This window comes from Dryas octopetala, chromosome 9, assembly GCF_963921425.1.
Source record: "Dryas octopetala chromosome 9, drDryOcto1.1, whole genome shotgun sequence".
In the NCBI taxonomy this organism is placed as follows: domain Eukaryota; kingdom Viridiplantae; phylum Streptophyta; class Magnoliopsida; order Rosales; family Rosaceae; genus Dryas; species Dryas octopetala.
This window is the reverse complement of record NC_141374.1, coordinates 16,990,218-17,008,775: the sequence shown is the minus strand read 5'-3', so window position 1 is coordinate 17,008,775 and position 18,558 is coordinate 16,990,218. Positions and strand designations below refer to the sequence as shown.

The following is an 18,558-nucleotide window of genomic DNA, read 5'->3' as shown; positions in this document are numbered from 1 at the left end:
AACAGTTCTTTTTACTCAAAGCATTTGCGAATGAATTGTGGGCATACTGCACGACAACAGCATGGGCTCGCAACCTGAATGTGCTTCTCCCACCAAGCATTTACAATAAACTTGTTACTCAAAGGCTCAAAGCATAACAATATGTGAAACAAGACAGAACCAAACACTGAAAACTCTCAACCATTCAGAAACCAAGTACAAGGCCATGAAAGAGAAACCAACAAGTGAGGTACTACTTGTTGAAGCAGGCTATCTTAACATCAACATACATGTAAATGAGACTACATTAATACACTTCAAAACGAGATATTCTTGTGAATAAGAATGTGGCTGTAGCTGACACAACAATCTCAACGAACTCCAATTCCAACAAACTAGTAGCAAGTATAATTACTGGTAACTCTGCAACCAATTCTTAGCCAACAAAAACCAGTTGACATCCCTCTATTTGAAATTTTGCTTCAACATTGAAGTACAACTTGCTGATTAATTCCTGAAACTTGCAGTCAGAAAATACTGCTATAATTCATTCCTGCACCTTAGAGTCCAAGATACAGAAAGGTCAAAATACGCCCAATGCACGAACCAAGACTTGAAGTGGCACAGCATTTCTCAGCAAGGCTTCTTTCTGAATATATAACTTTACTGTTACTTCTCCAAGGATACAATAACTGTCTCTCCTAAGTACTAATTACCAACCCAAGTTCATAAATCCTAGACCTAGCATATGCATATGATGCACTTACAAGGGGAGATTATTATTAAGAGAACTTGTAAGGATATGTGAGCAGCAAAAGATGTTAATGTTTCAGCTCAACAAGATAATAGGAAAGTATACTGCAATCAATAAAAAAAATTCCTTTAAGGATTACTTGAACACAATACAAAAGATGATTTCAAGATTGTGAAAGAATTCTACTCTATTGTTCTTGGAAGTTGGAAAGAAGTAGAAAGACAACAGAACAAGCAAAATACAAGTAAACATGAACTGTTATCAAATTTAAATCTGCTTTAACTGATGTATTACACCATTACCTACCAATTATCACACATTGAAGATGTTTTACTCACTAGCTGTGTGATTCACTGCTCCCCTGCACTGGATGCCGCCGAATATCAAACTGGTCAACAAACTGCAAAGGAGTGACTGACTCATTCCTGATCCTCTTGATCTTAGGGCTCAACAAGCCCCTGTGCCTAAACCCATAGAGCTTAAGCACCTGGTTATCCGCAAAATTAAAAGCTCTCTCCATGCTGCTCAAGCACCTCTCGACTGGGTAATCCCCATAACTCCCACAAGGCTTGCAACCCACGAAATGGGTCACAAACGGCCACCTCTCATCACCCAAACCCGGATGATACTTCTCTATCATCTCCTCGTACCGATCCACCAATCCAGCCCAATAGCCGTGCAAATAATATGAATTCTCAACATACACCTTGTCCATCCATTGATCCTTCTGTGAAAGCAGCAAGTATATCAATGCCGACTGATCATCAGCCTCAAACGCCGGCCTTCCCTTCAAATTCGCCGTCAAAATCTTACCAGCCTCCTCTCTTATTGGACCCTTGGGACCCATCGGAGCCCAAGCATCAAGCAAATCCAAAGACCATTGACAGTTCCTAAACAGAAAGCTCCCCGTATTCAACGCAATCCACGACTTCTGATTAAACAACAAATCCGGGTACCCATGAATCACAAGATTATGATTATCATACTTAGGCAATGGGATCTCAAACACCATATCAGTGAACAATGCATCACTGTCCATCCACCAAATCCACTCAACCTCCGGATGCGAAAGCATCAACCTTCGAATCAAGGGCAATTTGGCCCAATACCCAGCAAGCTCCGTATCCAAATGAGCTAAATTATACACAATCTCAATCCCATGAAGTCTACAATAATCAATCTTATTCTTAATCGCTTTCAACAAATAATGATCCCCAATTGGGTTATCACAAGGTTTTGGAGGAGACCCAGTCACGAGCAGAACACGAGGCTTACCGTTGACCAAGTTTGGGAACCGAGGGTTCGACTGAAGCCAAGCCTTGCGCTCTTTGTCCCAATTTGCGATCTTGGGTCCGAGAGTGTATGTGATGTTGGGGTTGATCTCGGTCTGGGTCAAGTCATCTGGGTCGTTGGGGTCGCTGTCGGATCGGATCTCGGCGAGGATCCGATTGGTCTCTTCGATGAGGTTCTGGTTGACGGCGTCGGCCTCGGAGCTGCCGAGGTTGCCCACTCCAATGGTGCCACGTAGGACGAGGATGGTGACAAAGCCGCAGAGGATGGTGATTTTGATGTTGTTGAAGGTCTTCTGGATCTGGCGGCCACGTGGCAGGGCACGGCCGCCGGGTGCAGCTGCTCGGCCATTGGCTGACGTGGCAGTGGCGGTACTAGTTGGTAACCCACCTGCACTTCTCTTCTGAGCTGTGAAATTATCTTGACCCATCTCTCTGTCTGTCTCTATTTCTCACTCTGAAAATTCAGAATTGCTGAAATTGTATGTGTGTGTGTGTGTGTTGGGTTATGGAGTTTAGGGTTCGTTGAAGTATGTGGTAAAACCAAAACCCTAGAGAATGGTGGTGGTGGCATGGAAGGGTTTGGTCATGGCGTGGTGGTGGTGGTGGTGGTGAGGTTGAGGGTTGAGATTATTAGAGGAGGGGAGTGAACGCGCAAGACATGTGTCCAACACCGACTGTCTTGGAGAGCATTATGTCTATATTTTATGTTTTCCATTTCCCATTTTTTATGTTGTCCGATCTAGATTTCGATTTTCTTAGATTTTTTTCATTACTATTCTGTCTGTCCTAAATCAATTAATTAATTAATAATTGGAAGTCTGAAAGTCTCCGCTCTCTACTCTCCAACTTTTGCCCAAATCGGATTGGGTCTGGCCCAAAATGATAAAGGGCCCTATAGCAACATTTAGTGCAGTTGATGAGTGTTATTCACCAAAAAAAAGTTACTAATTTCAACACTTAGAAATCTAATATTACACATCGTTCTTCATGGAGTCACTATTGCTCAAAATGTAATGCCTTTACTCTTTGATGGCCTTCTGTTGCTTCCCTATCTCTATTTGATTTCCAATAGATTCATACCTTAGGAGTTAAAGCATCCATGAGTATCACATTTCTTCATTCAAGAATAAGAGTTCAATAGGTATCATTTTCACCTTTTTAAGCTAAATCCAAACTTTTGGTCACTTTAGTGTTACGTTTTTTGCTTTTGGATTCTTGACGATGTGTTTTTATGGATTTCTTTTAAGCTCAGACAATGGTTTTCCCAGAATATAAATCCAATGTCTGTCTTTCTGTGAAGGAGTTAAAAGTGGGACCCTTCGCTGTTTTCGGTCTGTTCTGGCGTTCTGCACTTCACGGCTGGCTTTGATGCGTGATTTTCAGTGTCTTACTTGCAGATTTCTAAACAAGCAAGAAACGCGTTTCGGTCTTGCACCTTTCCATTAGGGGTGGACACAAGTAGGTTTGGGTCGGTTTTGGGCTCAAACCGTAGACCAAACCAATGGGCACGGTTTGCAAATATTGGAGACCAAACCAACCCAATTAAGGAATTGAAACCAAACCAATCCAAACCAATAGGCTCGGGTTGGGTTGGTCTATTTGGACGGTTTGGACTTCTTCAATCTTCAGTGAGATCAAGAGAGTGGGAGTGCGAGATTTGGTGGCGGCTATGGGGTTCGTCAGTGAGATCAAGAGAGGACTTCTTCAATCTTTAATGAGAATATAAGATCGAGAGAGAATGAGAATCTGAGATTGAGAGATAGACAAAGGTGACAGGGGAGGGTGGAGGGTGGAGGCGCAAAATAAGATTGTGAGAGGATGATGGATGATTCTTTTTTTTTTTTTTTCTGGTCAAAATATTGCATTAATGAGAGGCCCACAAAAGGATCAGAGAAACAAAAATGGTTGTCCAGAAAACTCCAGGACAAACAGATAAGGGAATTACAAATGAAAACTGAAAAGAAAAAGTTCACTCAAAGGAAACCAAACAACCCAAGTAGAGCAAAGAAACAAAGACAGTGAACTAGCCAAAGTCAAGCCTGAGAACTAGCTGGAGTCGAAAATTTTCTTTTTGTATTTCATTAGATTAGGGTATGGGAAATTTGGGAATTGAGATTGTGGGATGAGTTAGTGGGATTGGGTAGTGGGAAATTCTTTGGAAGTGTATTGAAAATTTGGAATTAGAATGAAATAATGGGTATTGGACAGAGGAATTCTCTGGGAAGTGGAATGGGAATATGGGGACATATATGAAATGTGGGAATTGAAAATTGGGGATAATGAGAATAATGGGTTTATGCGGATTGGGTAGGTTTATGCGGGTATTTTGACAAGCCCAACCGCAGACCAACCCAACAGTGTGCGGGTCGGTGGGCTTGAGAACCGATTATCACAAAATTGGGCCTCTAGATTGGACCAAACTGTGTTTTCGCAATTTGGGTTGGTCGGTTGGTCGGTTAGACCCGCACTTTGTCCACCCCTACTTTCCATGAAGAATGTTTACTCCCACGCCAGTTCAAAGCGCGTGAAAAGCCACACTCCAATTATTTTCTGTTTTGACTCTGAGTGTGGGGGGTCCCACCAGATCCCATCTTGTGTCACTCCTTATGGGCATGCACCATGTGGCATGTTCTATTCTCTCTGTCTGTATAGCAACAGATGCCTGCTTTTTTTATTTTATGACTACATATTTATTTATTTTTAATTTAATTTTTAGTAATATAAGTACAACAGGCCTCATTAAACTAATAAGGTGCAAGTAAGTGGTTGAAAATTTTCTGCTTAGATCAGATGTAAAGAAGAAAATTTGGATTGACAATTGTGTTTTTAATGGTAGGAGGGCAAGCAACTAAGTAAAGGGTAGATATAACCTTCCTGACTTCATGGATCAGAACCCAGAAGGATTAAATTAATCTACCAAATTTTAGTGGTATATATTGGCTTTCTTGCTGTCTGACACTAGAGGCACTAGTAGTAGTATGCCTTTACTAATCTAAGATTGTAAGGGCCTCTTGGACTTGTATGTCTGCAACTGCAATTCTGATAGATCTTTTACTTCTTGGAGAGCTCATGAACATATAAATTTGTCTCATATTCAATGACTTCATAAGATCATCTACCACGAATCCAGGTTATTCATTCAAGCAAAACATGTTACTCTTGCAAATAGAAAGTATGTAATCTTTTGCCCACATTTTCCCCACTAAATGTGATCAATAGTTACATCAATCTAGACCCAATATCTTGTTTGTTCTACATTGGCAGCAAAATTTATCAGATAGATGGACTAGAATTTTAGAGAGTTGGATAACAATATTATGCATCATCATAGTTTACAACATGAATAAAATGTGATTACAGAGAAGGAAAAACACATTTACAGGGTTAACCCACTAAACCTTACTTGAATCAATTTATTATGTAAAGCACTGGTCCACTGACATTGTATGCATTTGCTGGACCAACTCCACCACCAACTTACACCCTGCAGTCACAAGAATAGGAATGTCCAATTGTTAATAGCTCTAGTTCATGCAAAATATATGAATATTGAATGTACACCCATTATAGAAAGCTATCATTTGAGTGGGATATTCTACCTTCTCCACTCACATTCTTCTCAAGTCTCAGAATTTTCTCTTGGCTTCCAATAGACGTTCTTTCTACTGAAACCAAGGTTTACCAACATCATCAAATTCAAGTCCAGATATAGCTAGGTACCAATTAATTTGCGGCCGATTTCTTCTTCATCTCCCTCTTCATCTATTCATTCATCTTCTTTTTCTTTCCCATCTTCTTTTTGACATTCACGTCCAGATATAGCTAGGTACCCAATTAAGTTGCGGCCGATTTCTTCTTAAGTTTCTTCTTCTTCATCTCCCTCTTCATCTTCTCATTCATCTTCTTTTTCTTTCCCATCTTCTTTTTGACTTGCTCTTGAGCCTTTGGCGTGCTGCAGTCTACAAGGCTGAGTTTTTCCTCATTCCTTGTTGGCTTGAAAACCTCAGTGATTGAAGGGTCCAACACATCACTTGAGCAGTGAAGAGTGACGCCCATAGCCATCGCCTCATCCCAAAGCTCTCTACCCTTTTCAAAGTCCCCTCCCCTACAAAGCTTGGGTATGAGCATGTCATAAACAGGTCCATAACCACCCAATGAGCCTGTCTTCATCCTTTGAAATAACTCAAGAGCATAATGTGGTCTCTCATTTCCAACGAGTATACCAATCAAATCGTAGTAGAACTTACGATTGGGTACCAGGCCCTCTCCGATCATCTCATCCACCATCTTATTTCCTTTACCATATCTCCCGGACAAATACAACACTCTTACCACAAGATAATAGCTAACCCAATCTGGAGAACAACCTGCCTTCTTCATGGTCTCAAGAATTTGACAACATTCCTTGACTCTTCTTGTTCTCCCCAAACAAGACAGCAATATATTGTAACTAATGGAAGTTGGAGAAATGCCATAAGACCTCATCTCAAGCATCACATTCAAAGCTTCAGGAACAAGCCCGGAAGGATTGTGTTTAAGGTTTTTCTTACAAAGGCACCTAAGGAATGTGTTAAAGCAAAACAAGTCTGGCATAATCCCATCTGACTTCATTTCCTTGATTATTCTTCGTGCTTCCTTCACATTCTCCTGCACGGACCATCCATATAAAAGACTCTTGTAAATGCAAGGCCCTATACCAGAAATCTTATCCTTATGGTGCCAAAAAACCCCTTCTGCTCTCCTAGCATGCCCTCCAGCACAAAGAGCATTGACAATGGCAGTGACTGTAAAACCATCTTGAGGGCACTTGTACTTGTCCAAGTTCTTAAACAGACCCAATGCCTCATTTTCCTTCCCCAACTTGACCAAAGTCTCAGCAACAAGACCAAAAGTCTGAGCTTCCATTGCGCGGCCGGTCTTCACAAGATCGGAAAGTAAAATGTCCATTGCCGTGTGGTCCTTCTTTTCTGCAAAAAACCGAATGCCATGGTTATAATCCTTGTCTTCCAAACCATCATTCAAATTCTTATGACACCACGAGAAGAATCTGAGCAATCTTCTGGTTGGTGCTTCGCTTTTGCAAGAATCAATGACTTGGGTCACAAGCGACGAAGTTAAGGTAGCTGTAAATTTATCAAGACTCGACTCCAAATCATCTAGACCACCAATTGCACTCGAAACAAGAGCACACAGTCCTTGTAGTTCAGGTGGTGACGACGAAGGCAACATGGTAGAGCAGTAAAAACACGATAAGCGTTGGGATTTCTGAGTACTTGCTGCAGTTCGTAGCAAACCCCTCTGCCATTTTGATGTAAAAACAGAACGCATTTTCTCTGAGGAAATTCGTCGAACACCGAGTCTGCATTATAAGAAGGGATCAACTGCAGCACAGGATCAGCTAAAGGCCTAAAACCAAAATGATTATGCTACCCTTGTTTTTGTGACCTTTATTTATATATAGCCGTTAAAACGACACGTCAACACTGGTCCCTTGTATGTAATTCAACGAAATCATTAAGGGCATTACGGGACACTCGCAATTTTCCCACCCAGGCCTGCAAAGCCTTAAATTCCATTTTTATGTCCGAGATGGTACAACACCCCCGTTCTCCGATTGATCACCGATTCAACCCTCTGGCACACAAATTCAAATTTTATGATAAAAAAGCTTAGAACTTTACGCTTTAATCCGATAGAAGAAAATTGGGTTGTGGTTGGTAGTTGGTAGTTGGTGGAATTAGGATCGCCAAGGATGAGTGATGTATTTGAGGGGTACGAGCGCCAATACTGCGAGCTCTCCGCCAATATCTCAAAGAAATGCACGGCTGTTGATGGAGGTAAATCTGTGAATTTTGTTTGTTTGCATAGAAAATGCATTTGTTTTTTTCTTGTGGGTCAGGCAAATTTAAGCATTCTGTATTCATGGGGTGCATAACAAATGCATTTGGGTCCTTTTTTCTTGGTGGGTTAGGCAAATTCAAGCATATTGTATTGGTTTTGTGTTTTAAATTTGAAACTTTGTAACATGATTTACTTGTAAGAGACTTAGAATGTGCATAAAGGTGGTGGGTTCTGTGGATTGTTGAATTGCAGAGCAGAGGAAGCAGAGAATTGAAGAGATAAAAGGTGGATTAGATGATGCTGATGATTTGGTATATTACGCAACTCAAAGTGGATTTTGCATGGTTTAAATCTGTGTGTTTCTTTATGATGTTGTTGGATTTTGATTGATATGGCATGTTGGAAATGTCCAGCTTAGGAAAATGGACCTTGAGGCAAGGAGTTTGCAGCCAAGTGTGAAGGCAATGCTGCTTGCCAAGTTAAGAGAATACAAAACTGATTTGAGCAATTTGAAAAGCCAAGTTAAGAGAATCACATCACCTGTTGTTGATCATGCAGCCCGCTGTGAATTGTTGGAGTCAGGAATGGCAGATAACTTGATGGTACGATCTCTCTCTGTGTGCGCGCATGTGTATTATTTGCATGCATGCATGCATGTATGTTATTTTGATCTTATTCATAGGAATTCGGATTATGGGACAGGTATCGAACGATCAAAAAGGACGATTGTTGATGACAACAGAGAGACTAAATCAATCCAGTGACAGAATTAAGGAGAGTAGAAGAACAATGCTGGACACAGAGGAGCTTGGTGTTTCAATCCTCCAAGATTTGCATCAACAACGCCAATCTCTTCTACATGCCCATAACACAGTATGTCTTATATTCTTCTTTCTCCTTTACTTGCTCTGTGTTATGTGTCATTGCCTTTTATTTTGTACATAGTTTTAAGGTGGCATTAAAGCCTTAAAGGCTTCGCTTGCACTGTGTTCCTGCCAACATAGGCTTGTTGCTTTTGAGGTGGAAATTTTATGTGTTTCTTGGTTTTGACAGCTGCATGGGGTGGATGAAACTATTAGCCAGAGCAAGAAGGTCCTGACAGGCATGACAAGAAGTATGAGAAGGCACAAATGGATCATGGGCTCCATTATTGGAGTCCTCGTCCTTGCAATCTTACTTATCCTTTATTCTAAGCTTACACTCTAGCCTAGTCCAATTTGTTAATTTTATTGATTTGACATTTCACGCTCTCATATTGGTATTTATATTATTGAATATTATTTTGTGTGTTTTTTTTCTCTCCAAGATCGTGTCTAACTCGAGCGAAGGGCAAACAGTGTTGTCTTTTTGTTCTATCTTAGAAAATTGTTATTGGAATAATCGAACGAGTGAAAGAAACCATCGACTCCTGCAAAACAAAAACGAGGATTGCGATCTTTTCTTTTTCTCTGTCCTTGGGGTCCTTCTGGTGGCAGTAACCAGCTATAGATCATGAGCTCCAAACAAAAAGCCTTGCCTAACTCTTTCCAAAATACATTATCAAAGGATGATGCTTACATGGACGCAGTGGATGATCTCTGGAAATGAATATGTTCAACTTACAATGCAGATTCTTCATTGAAGCAAAGCATGCTGAATTGTGGTGTAACTAGATTAAATTCAATGCCTTCAAAATTTTACTAAGCTATAAGAAAACAAACAAAAGAAAAAACTTAAAACTCTGATATTTTAATGATTATAAGACTCGTACAAGAATAAAAAAGTGTCTTTCTCCTCTGGAACATTATTTGAAATCTAAAACATTTCTCCACAAAACAATTGGAAGACTAACCCATTTGCCATTTGGATTTTGAACATGGCTATGAATCAAGGATGCAAGCTTCCGTTCCAGTATATGGAATTTTTGTGGAATAGTTGACTGTAGAGCTCTATATCACATGTCTTTCAGGTCCCTGAACATAATGAACAAAGGGATTAACTCTACATTGATCTGATCTTCTTGGATGTGATTGAAATTAGAACCATCAACCAATATGACTACGTTCATACGATACTTCAATTAACAGTGCAGCACCACACCAATTCCCATTTGTCCACATAGGGAACGCCAAAAGATGCAGTAACTTCCATAACAAAAGTTTTACAACTACAAGGGAAACATTGCATCTTAGGAATTAGAAAATTCTCCCCATAACCAATGAGAATGATTTTAATATCAAGAAGCACCATCTTCGGGATAGGAATCCCTCAAAACAAGCTCCTCGTCATCCTTTTCATCCTCATCATCATCATCAACAGAAGCAGGTTGCCCATTAAGATCCACATCTACACCATTTACTTTCCTCACGAACTGTCCCCGTACACGAGGCCTCCTTTCAGCAAGTCGTTTCCGATTAACATACCTGATCTTTTTATCAAAACAACGCTCCTTCCTTTTTTGCCTAAACTTAACTAATGCTGCTTCTCTTCTATCAACTTTATTTAATTTCACTTCAGTGGAAGACGAGCTTCCAAATGATGGCCATGAATGATTATTAGGCATTTGACCAGGTTGTAAGCATATACTAACTGGGTAGTAGGGGTATGAAGCCATCCCATTTACATGAGGAGGGCAGTGTGCAAGATGATTGTATTGTGTCATAATAGCTGTTGTATGATTTTGCATGTCATGCAGATTCTTTTGATACGCCTGCGTTGATGATGACATCATAACTTGATTCACTACCCCTGACATATAATATGGATACGCAGCTTGGGTATGTAAGCCAGAAGCGTCATGTTGAAGTTCATTTCTTGGATGCACAAGCACTTGAGAGGATCTGTCTTCCTCGCAATTCTTTTGATGTTGAACTTCCTTTGATCCAGGTGGGGTAGAAGACCTCTCCATTGAAAGAGAATCTGGGATACTATTACTGCTTGGAAAGTTATCTCCTTGTGAATAGTTTTCCAATGCCTCTCCATTTCCATGTACTGGGGTATCGTCCACCACTTGGTGACCACATGCTTGATGTTCCTCTTCGATCCTCAAATGTGCAGCAGCATTGTCTTCAACATGGGTAACCACCACTTGGGTGCTGTTTTTAAGTGGGCTTGATTTGACATAGGTAAAGAAGGCAGATGACTCGCCAATCTTTAGTTCACTCTTTTTTGGGACAGATGAAAATCTTCCTGCCAAATATAACATAGAAGGGACAAAATTTATCAAGTGGTAAAGATGAAAAATGACATACACAAAAACCATCCTGCTCCTTGCTTTACCCAGATTGGTGATGTCAAATGAATGATGCCACATTAGACATGATGCATGGTCTCATGATGATATCTAGTGAAAACATGTCCATGTCATATGATAACAGAAATTCTCATTTTCATAGTTGTCATCATCATTACTACTATACACAAACCCCTACAACGACAGAAAGAATAATCACACATTTGTCACATACTTTTTATTAAAAAAAACAAATAAAAAAAAAAAACAAGAAGGCTGCAATTAAACAACTACAGACTCAATGCCTTTGACAGTCTCTAGCTTTAATTGTACTAAATTCTCAAAGCCTTCAAAGAATGTCATTTTTCAAGCAATAATCAAATTGAATCTATAACCTTAATATTTTCAATACACTGATTCAAAAAAAAAAAATCCTAACCAAATAAACTAAATGAATATAACCTTAATAGAACCCTACAGCACAAAGCAACAATCTTCAGTAAAATTGAAATGGTGTAATTTTATGATCTTATTATAAGTGGTATTCTAACCAAATGAAGAAACAATTTTTTAATAAGTTCCAAAGTGGAGAGAGATTTTCTTTTCCAAGTACAGAAACTTTAAGAATAGTTAACCACCAGAAAAGAAAGTAAAACTGTAAAGATGGCATCTCATGATATTCCTATCCTATGCATTCGTAGAAGATGAGTTGTTTCAACTATGCTACACAAATCATTTGTTCAAATGCTATGCGAAAGAAGATAAACAATTTTTCAATCTCAGGAGATGCCCAAACTTTGGAAAAGCAGCACTTCAATTGTCATACGTGGCTCACCAGTTTGGCGGTCACTTATTCCTGGAACATCAGGCCGAAATTCCGATACACAATTGAGTGGAACCTCCATAGCAGCAGCAGCAGCAGCAGCAGACTAAAAAAAAAGAAGAAGAAGATATAAGTTCACATTACACATTTGATTTAATTGCATAATAGAGCCCACCAAGATCAGTAGTTCAGAAACACAGATCAACATTTATTACATGATCCATTGTCAGTAATTGTGTATATATTGATACATTAATTATTTAACTCATTTTATCTTCTTTACTTTTTCAAAAATAAAAAATGAAATAACATACAGACACCTTATCTTCCTGATGAGCTGACATTCCTGTCTCTGGATTGGTACTCTTGCAAGACTTGTCATCTGTGTCATCCGAGAAAAAAGTAGTACTGGTTGTATTAGCATCACTGGGGTCTGATACCACCAGATCAAAGTCATAGGTTAAAATGTTCTTCTCTGCTAGTCCAAGCTGCCAAATATATAAAAGAAAAATTAAATTGTATTACTGATTTGATATGATATATGTTCGCCATCAGTAATGTACTTGTGCAAAAGCATCACTAAGGGATGGGGAACTTGAAACAGATGTATCACTGATGCAGGGATGTGGCCATTGAGATAGAGGTTAGTAACTTTAGCTTCAGAAGAGAAAAGCCAAATAACTTAATTATATGTTTCTTGTGAACTACCCAAGATAGTGCATGCATCTATATAAAGATACTAACAGCTTAAAACACACCAACTCGGAAACTCCTATATGATGGCCACTTATATAACTTGCAGGAAACTTCAATGTATCTATATATCTATGTAGAAAGATTTTGATAAAGGAACAGGTGAGAAACAAAACGTCAAAGTCATGCAAACAAACCATGCGCCGCCTTCTCCACATGTGCGTCCACAAGTTTAGAAGCTCATTAGTTCGTAAAGGCTTTACAAGGTAGTCTGCCGCTCCAAGCTTCAAGCACTTAACAACAGTAGAGACCTCATCCTGTGCCGACATCACTAAACAAAGCAAAAAAGTTCAACAATGAGGTTAAGACCATAGTATACCTTACAGAGCCAAATTTATAATTAAGGAAAACGGGGATCCGTAAGAACAAGACATGCTTACTGATTACAGGAATGCGCCTTAACTCTCTATCCCTTGTGATGTACTTCAGCAATTTCATGCCTTTGTTCATTGGAAGGTTAACTTCAGAAAGTATGATATCTATATCAGGTCCCTCTGCATTCAATGCATCAATCACCTGTCTGGGAGACCTCACCGAAGTGACTGTAAAGCAAAGAAATCAAAGGCATCATGGAGCGCACACATCATCTTGGAAAACAAGTATGCTACAAAACCAAGGAGCTCTTCTCCAAAAAATAAAAGTATCAAAGAAAAAATACAAATCATGCTTTAACAATTTAATAAACAAAATTATTTGAACAAGAGACGTAAGCTATTCAGCTATAATATTTTTCATCCCAAGCTTCACAAACCAAAAATTACCACACAGAAAAAGAAAAAAACTAAAATTAAGCACATAAGCAAGAAATTCAGAACAGAATCAGTAATTAAACTAAAAATAAAAGCAATAATATATATACATACATACCCTGATAAGAGCATTTCAAAAGAAGCGTGAAAGCCTCTCCCGAACTGCACTCGTCGTTATCGCACAACAAAATCCTCACTTTGCTCCTATCTATGAACCCATCACCACCACCCCCACTCCCACTGCCACCAGGTCCACCACCTTCAGAGTCTTTGTTCAAATTGAGCTCCAAATTAGACTCCATAGCAAAACCCACCAAACCACTCCAAAATGAAAAAGCTTCAAACTTTAATCATTTTCCCAAAGGCAAATATTAGAAGACCTCCATTAAAAAACCTCCTCAACACAGCTACAATCAAATTCCAAAATTGGGGTTAGGGTTTCCACTTCTCACCAACTCCATTCTTAGTCAAAACCAGTCCTTACACTCACACACACACACGCACTGAGCGAGCAACCACCGCGGCGCACGTTATCCCTATCCATAAACTGCGTGCGAAGCGGCGGTTGGCCGTGAATTGCAGGCAAGTGACGGTTGGGATTGGATAGAAGAATAAGGGTCAAGTATAGAGCTTTAGATCACCGGGAAAAAGAAGCGCACGTTAGCAAAAAGCGAAAACCGGTCTTAGTCGGCCTCGAAAGGGCCTACTCCAAAAGGAAAGGGAGAATGAAATTTAAAGTCCCCAATCCAACTTGGCTCAGCTTTTGCAGTTTTGCTGTCTAATAATAGAAAGATTTTTTCAGATATTTTGATTATATTTCGGATGCTGGTGGTGGCTAACATGCGCGGTACAGGGGTGTGGGCGTAGGTTAGGAAAAGAGAGACGTGGACGATTGGGAGACAGACAAGAAAAAGTGCAAGAGAGGGATTGTTTGGTAAAGACAGAGAGATCTCCCTAAATCAAATATAGATTATTGCTTTCAAGGGCTTGAGAATTCGTAAAATTATTTAAAAGGACGCAATTGATTTATCATCTTCAAAAACAGGATAAATGAGTGAGCGTTTTCAATTATATTGGTCGGTTGGGGCATTTTGGTGGTCCGAGGGGGATGGTATGCAGACCGTTTTCGACGCCAACAAGAGGTGGCTCCGCGTGGTGCACAATCGAAACCGATCTTCAACACCTAGGACCGAAACCGATCGGATTCGGTTTTGTTGGATAAAAAACCCACCCCTAGGTGCAATGCAACTGAGCTGCTGCAGCACTCTAATACTTGACCCCCCAAAGGACACCATGGTTAGGTTTGTAGACCATAGATACAGTGCCACTTTGGAGACTGAAGAGGTATATATGAGAAACCAGATCTGAAATGATTTTGTCCACATAATTTATGAAATCTTATGTACATAGATATACATTGCTAAATCCGATTCTTAGAATAAGCGAGGAGGTGGCTTCTATTGTTCAAATTGGTGAAGTTAAGGAATAAATTGGTTGATTAGTGAAGTTAAGTAGGGCTAAATAAACTCTTTGCTAGAGACGCTACTAGTCACCTCTTATTTCTAACACACAAGTTCCCAAATTATCCATTTAACTTTATAGATTTTTTTTGTTATGTTGCATGAAGACAATTAAGTCTATCCCATACAATCATATTTAAGTTGTATCTTATCATCAATAGTGGTTATGTCTGCGAGTGGGGAGAGAGAGAGAGAGAGAGAGAGAATTAAGAAGAAAATATTGCTTCTCCCCTCAATCCTCACTGATAATATGAGTTAATCAAATAATATATTTAAAGGATGCATATATATGGTACTAAAGATTTTGGTGAAATAACCCAGAAGGGACTTCAGTTTATAATGATAAAGATTTAACAATGAACATATTTTGCAGTTACATTATTTACATATCACAACTACCATTACCCCTGATTTCCAATTTGAATTATGAACATGAAAAGTCAATCTACATGATACAAGGCCCTAGTCAGTAAGTCAGAGAAACAATATCCATCCATCAATTGGAATGAATAATCAATTTTTTTGCCACCAACCTAATGCCTGCACTCTGCTGATAGTCATATGGATCCACTGAGAAGAATGCATCCACAAACGTCCCCTGTTTGAACAAGGAACTTAGTTCTGAAGCATCAAATTTAGTGAAGACTAGCCTCTGCTCGGTGCCAGAAGGCTCTTTTTGATATATCTCTGTGGCGTATATTGCAATATCTCCACATACTGCTGTTTGTATACTGTAGTAACAAATTAAATAAAGAAAACATTCTAATCAGATGAATCTTTAATAAGCGGATGAGAATATAAATATACCATCAATGGTTTAATTGCTTTTTTTTTTTAAATTTGAAATATTGCTCATCTGCGATTACTAAAAAGGTCACAACCTGCAAGGTTACCAAACTTTGACCCAGTTCATTTTAAGTAATCAAACAAATCATAGAAAAGACTTGGGATAAAACTTGAAATTTTATTGTAGCCAACAAACTGCAGTAATGATGTTTTTTCTTATCAGACAGAGAGAGAAAAACGAAATGGCAAGACTAAAACTTACTGCAATCTCACTGTAGGGTAGTTGTAGAAGCCCTCTTTTCGGATCACAACAGGCCTCCATTCAGAGTTGCTTCCAGAATCCAAAGACAGCTTATGTGCAATGTCATCGCATGCATCAAGAACTTTGCATAAACTTGATGATGCGTTAGCAACAATATTCAACCGTGGCCGACCAGCTTGATCAACAAACCTTGTACTGATTCCAAACCGCAATTTCATATGCCTACAGCAAAGCTGCAAGGTGACATCTTTGTGTGATAACTTTATCCTCTGACTCCCACGATACAACGGAACAAGGGAAGCAGTTATTGAAGGAATAAAAACTTCAACAGGCTGTAAGAATCCCATAGTGCCATTGCAACTCTCCGACGCAGAAGCTGTAGAAGAACTCTCCGGAGGCTCTTGCACAGGCATGTCTACCATGGTGATGTCTGGCTGATCCAACTCTTTTATCACTTCATTGCTAAGTGGGCCCATATCAAAAGGATCTGGTCGAGCTGTGCTAGAATCAACGAGACTAGAGACTTCTGCTGTGTTGTGAGTTGTAAGAGAGATTATTGGATGATTCTCCCCCATTCTTTGATTAGTAAGAGTTAGTATCTGAGCATTCTCATGCTCTATTGGTGAGGGAGTATTCATATTTATGTGTGTCCCCTGGGGAGATGATTTTCCATCACTACGACTTCTTGTGATGGCATTTGGAGAAACCCAACTGTTCTCTGTGAATATGTCTGGGAGGCTTGACTCCTGTGAGTAAATCAGAGTACAGTTAATTTTTACTATTGATAAATTTTGTTGGCATGACCACTGTTTCAAAATCTCAAACTGTGAGGATGTGAGCCAACTATTGTTTTTATATTCGCTTTCAAAATTATATTATTACCAAGAATAAAACGGTTGCACAGTATTTGAGAACTTCAAGATTCATTCGAACATCATCCAAACTCCTGACAAATCATCACATAAATGATAAGCTTAAGAAAACCGAATTGAAAGCCAGAGTAAGTACATTAATTCCTAGTAGGTTTGCAGAAATACCTATGTGTCTGCTGTCCGAGGCCAAAGTAAGTTGCAAGAGTGGCCATCTGCAGAAAATTGTATGTATCAACATTCACAAGTAAAATAAGTCAACACCTAGAATACTGCACAACTGTTTTAGCCTCAAAATTCCACACAACTTGAAGAATTTAAACAACTCCTTAAATCAAAATTAACGGATAACATTAATAAAAAATATATATTATGTATATGAGAGATGGAGAGATTATAATATACCTTCATATTACCAGCTCTCCTTCCAAAACGCTGAGTCAACAATGCCAAGGAATCGATTGTACCCTTGGGTTCTGGTGCAGGCCGACCAATGTGTGCAAAGGCCTCCCTAATCCGAGCACAATCAAACCTCACTATGTTGTGACCTGCCCATATACGTCCTATACACAACCATAAAATAAATTTCAATAAAAAAAATAAAGATTAAAGAAAGTCCCTAAAAAAAAAGTTCAATGCCATTTTTGAAATCTGAATGAATCCCAAATTTTCCATCACCTACAAGGCTCAACCACATAAACACAAAATGAAAATCTAAAGCAACCTTTTTTAAAATAAAATAAAAAAATTAGCTTGGTTTAATTCAGCAAACTCTTCTTGAGTTCAGAAGGTATCAATATTTTGTTTTCATTATTCTGATTCCTTTCTTTCATTTCCTCAGCAACCAAACACAAATTCACCATAAAAGCAAAACCTTGCTCCCAATTCAAACAAAAAAAATTAAAAAATTTCGATTCTTTTCTTTTTCCTTCATTTCTGAGCAACCAAACACAGAGTTAGAGAAGAAAAGTGAAAGGAAACAAACCCTGGAGAATGTCGTAGACCCTATCGGCGACCTCTTCGAAATTCGGGGCGGAAATGACGGCGTCTCGGGTAATGCCGTTGCAGCGTACGGACAAGGAGGAGATGGAGTTGAGGTCGGCGGGTCGGACCAGCGTAGAGTAGCTCTCGAGCTCGACCAGCTTCCTAGGGCAGACCAGAATGGATCCGAACTCCAATATGGCGTGCCTCTGGCCGGGTCGGGTCGGCACCGTCGTCTCCACGTCGAAGAACGCTATTTCGAAACGGTCCTCGCTCCGACTCATTTTCTATCTTCCGCGACACGAATACGATAGAGATGAATACGAACACGAACTGCTGAAGGGTTTTGATGATGCTCAAAGTCTTGAAATTTTAACCCGCCAAGCCAATTCCACTTGTATTATTGTATATAAAGGAATTGCACAAGGCTTGCTTCCTCGGTGTGGTTTGCTTTTCATAAAGTTGTTCGGCTGATCACAGACCCATTTTGGGCCCAAGAAGGCTTTTGTCTTCTCTGGCCTGTTGTACAAGTAGAAGAAAAGCATTTTGTTTATTATTTGGCTTAATAGTCATTTTGCCGTCCAAGTCCAAAAGATGTCACGTGCTCTTTGCGTGAGGGTAAAATAGACAATTTATGTCCAAAGCATTACATGCGTCTAGTAGGTCTGCCCTAAATTACTCCCAATTAAACTAAATTTCATTTCTTCTCTTGGTAACGTCAATTGGTATCTAATCCAT

General features: G+C 39.4%; 5 protein-coding genes across 7 annotated transcripts; 1 reads left to right on the top strand and 4 right to left on the bottom strand.

Moving 5' to 3' along the window:
• Positions 1-847: 847 nt before the first annotated feature.
• LOC147274999 (putative xyloglucan 6-xylosyltransferase 5) lies at positions 848-2,777 on the bottom strand. The gene has a single exon (XM_086228030.1). It carries the CDS (start codon positions 2,451-2,453, stop codon positions 1,071-1,073), a length of 1,383 nt encoding a protein of 460 aa, XP_086084156.1. The 5' UTR covers positions 2,454-2,777; the 3' UTR covers positions 848-1,070.
• A 2,486-nt stretch (positions 2,778-5,263) lies between these two features.
• Positions 5,264-7,379, bottom strand: LOC147274998 (Pentatricopeptide repeat (PPR) superfamily protein). Of its 2 annotated transcripts, none has more exons than XM_086256451.1 (2): positions 5,625-7,379; positions 5,264-5,509 (listed from the first exon to the last, which is right to left on the bottom strand). In XM_086256451.1, exon 1 carries the CDS (start codon positions 7,351-7,353, stop codon positions 5,860-5,862), a length of 1,494 nt encoding a protein of 497 aa, XP_086112577.1. In that variant the 5' UTR covers positions 7,354-7,379; the 3' UTR covers positions 5,264-5,509; positions 5,625-5,859. The 2 variants fall into 2 exon arrangements, with proteins under 2 accessions (XP_086112577.1, XP_086112578.1); XM_086256452.1 differs by having other exon boundaries at positions 5,638-7,379.
• A 350-nt stretch (positions 7,380-7,729) lies between these two features.
• Positions 7,730-9,072, top strand: LOC147274997 (vesicle transport v-SNARE 11-like). Its single transcript, XM_086228380.1, has 5 exons — positions 7,730-7,862; positions 8,119-8,177; positions 8,280-8,468; positions 8,569-8,739; positions 8,920-9,072. The coding sequence occupies exons 1-5, from the start codon at positions 7,778-7,780 to the stop codon at positions 9,070-9,072; spliced, it is 657 nt and encodes a 218-aa protein (XP_086084506.1). The 5' UTR covers positions 7,730-7,777.
• Positions 9,073-9,503: 431 nt separating this feature from the next.
• Positions 9,504-14,187, bottom strand: TOC1 (CCT motif -containing response regulator protein). 2 transcript variants are annotated; one of them, XM_086257618.1, is made up of 6 exons: positions 13,521-14,187; positions 13,034-13,195; positions 12,791-12,924; positions 12,221-12,388; positions 11,904-12,006; positions 9,504-11,034 (listed from the first exon to the last, which is right to left on the bottom strand). In XM_086257618.1, exons 1-6 carry the CDS (start codon positions 13,702-13,704, stop codon positions 10,082-10,084), a joined length of 1,704 nt encoding a protein of 567 aa, XP_086113744.1. In that variant the 5' UTR covers positions 13,705-14,187; the 3' UTR covers positions 9,504-10,081. The 2 variants fall into 2 exon arrangements, with proteins under 2 accessions (XP_086113744.1, XP_086113745.1); XM_086257619.1 differs by having other exon boundaries at positions 11,913-12,006; positions 13,521-14,185.
• A 1,043-nt stretch (positions 14,188-15,230) lies between these two features.
• On the bottom strand, positions 15,231-18,189 carry LOC147274995 (protein NEN1-like). The gene is made up of 6 exons (XM_086227360.1): positions 17,825-18,189; positions 17,245-17,402; positions 17,008-17,054; positions 16,853-16,916; positions 15,971-16,716; positions 15,231-15,653 (listed from the first exon to the last, which is right to left on the bottom strand). Exons 1-6 carry the CDS (start codon positions 18,102-18,104, stop codon positions 15,419-15,421), a joined length of 1,530 nt encoding a protein of 509 aa, XP_086083486.1. The 5' UTR covers positions 18,105-18,189; the 3' UTR covers positions 15,231-15,418.
• Positions 18,190-18,558: the final 369 nt, after the last annotated feature.

Excerpts from the sequence above, each read along its gene's own strand:
- LOC147274999 (XM_086228030.1), bottom strand. The coding sequence starts at position 2,453 with ATGGGTCAAGATAATTTCACAGCTCAGAAGAGAAGTGCAGGTGGGTTA.
- LOC147274998 (XM_086256451.1), bottom strand. The coding sequence starts at position 7,353 with ATGCGTTCTGTTTTTACATCAAAATGGCAGAGGGGTTTGCTACGAACT.
- LOC147274997 (XM_086228380.1), top strand. The coding sequence starts at position 7,778 with ATGAGTGATGTATTTGAGGGGTACGAGCGCCAATACTGCGAGCTCTCC. Across the intron at positions 8,469-8,568 it reads GAATGGCAGATAACTTGATG|GTATCGAACGATCAAAAAGG; the intron begins GTACGATCTCTC and ends ATTATGGGACAG. Across the intron at positions 8,740-8,919 it reads TTCTACATGCCCATAACACA|CTGCATGGGGTGGATGAAAC; the intron begins GTATGTCTTATA and ends TGGTTTTGACAG.
- TOC1 (XM_086257618.1), bottom strand. The coding sequence starts at position 13,704 with ATGGAGTCTAATTTGGAGCTCAATTTGAACAAAGACTCTGAAGGTGGT. Across the intron at positions 12,925-13,033 it reads AAGGCGCATTCCTGTAATCA|TGATGTCGGCACAGGATGAG; the intron begins GTAAGCATGTCT and ends TGCTTTGTTTAG. Across the intron at positions 12,389-12,790 it reads TGTGGAGAAGGCGGCGCATG|CTTGGACTAGCAGAGAAGAA; the intron begins GTTTGTTTGCAT and ends TATATTTGGCAG.
- LOC147274995 (XM_086227360.1), bottom strand. The coding sequence starts at position 18,104 with ATGAGTCGGAGCGAGGACCGTTTCGAAATAGCGTTCTTCGACGTGGAG. Across the intron at positions 17,403-17,824 it reads GGTCTACGACATTCTCCAGG|GACGTATATGGGCAGGTCAC; the intron begins GTTTGTTTCCTT and ends GGTTGTGTATAG. Across the intron at positions 17,055-17,244 it reads GGAGAGCTGGTAATATGAAG|ATGGCCACTCTTGCAACTTA; the intron begins GTATATTATAAT and ends AATTTTCTGCAG.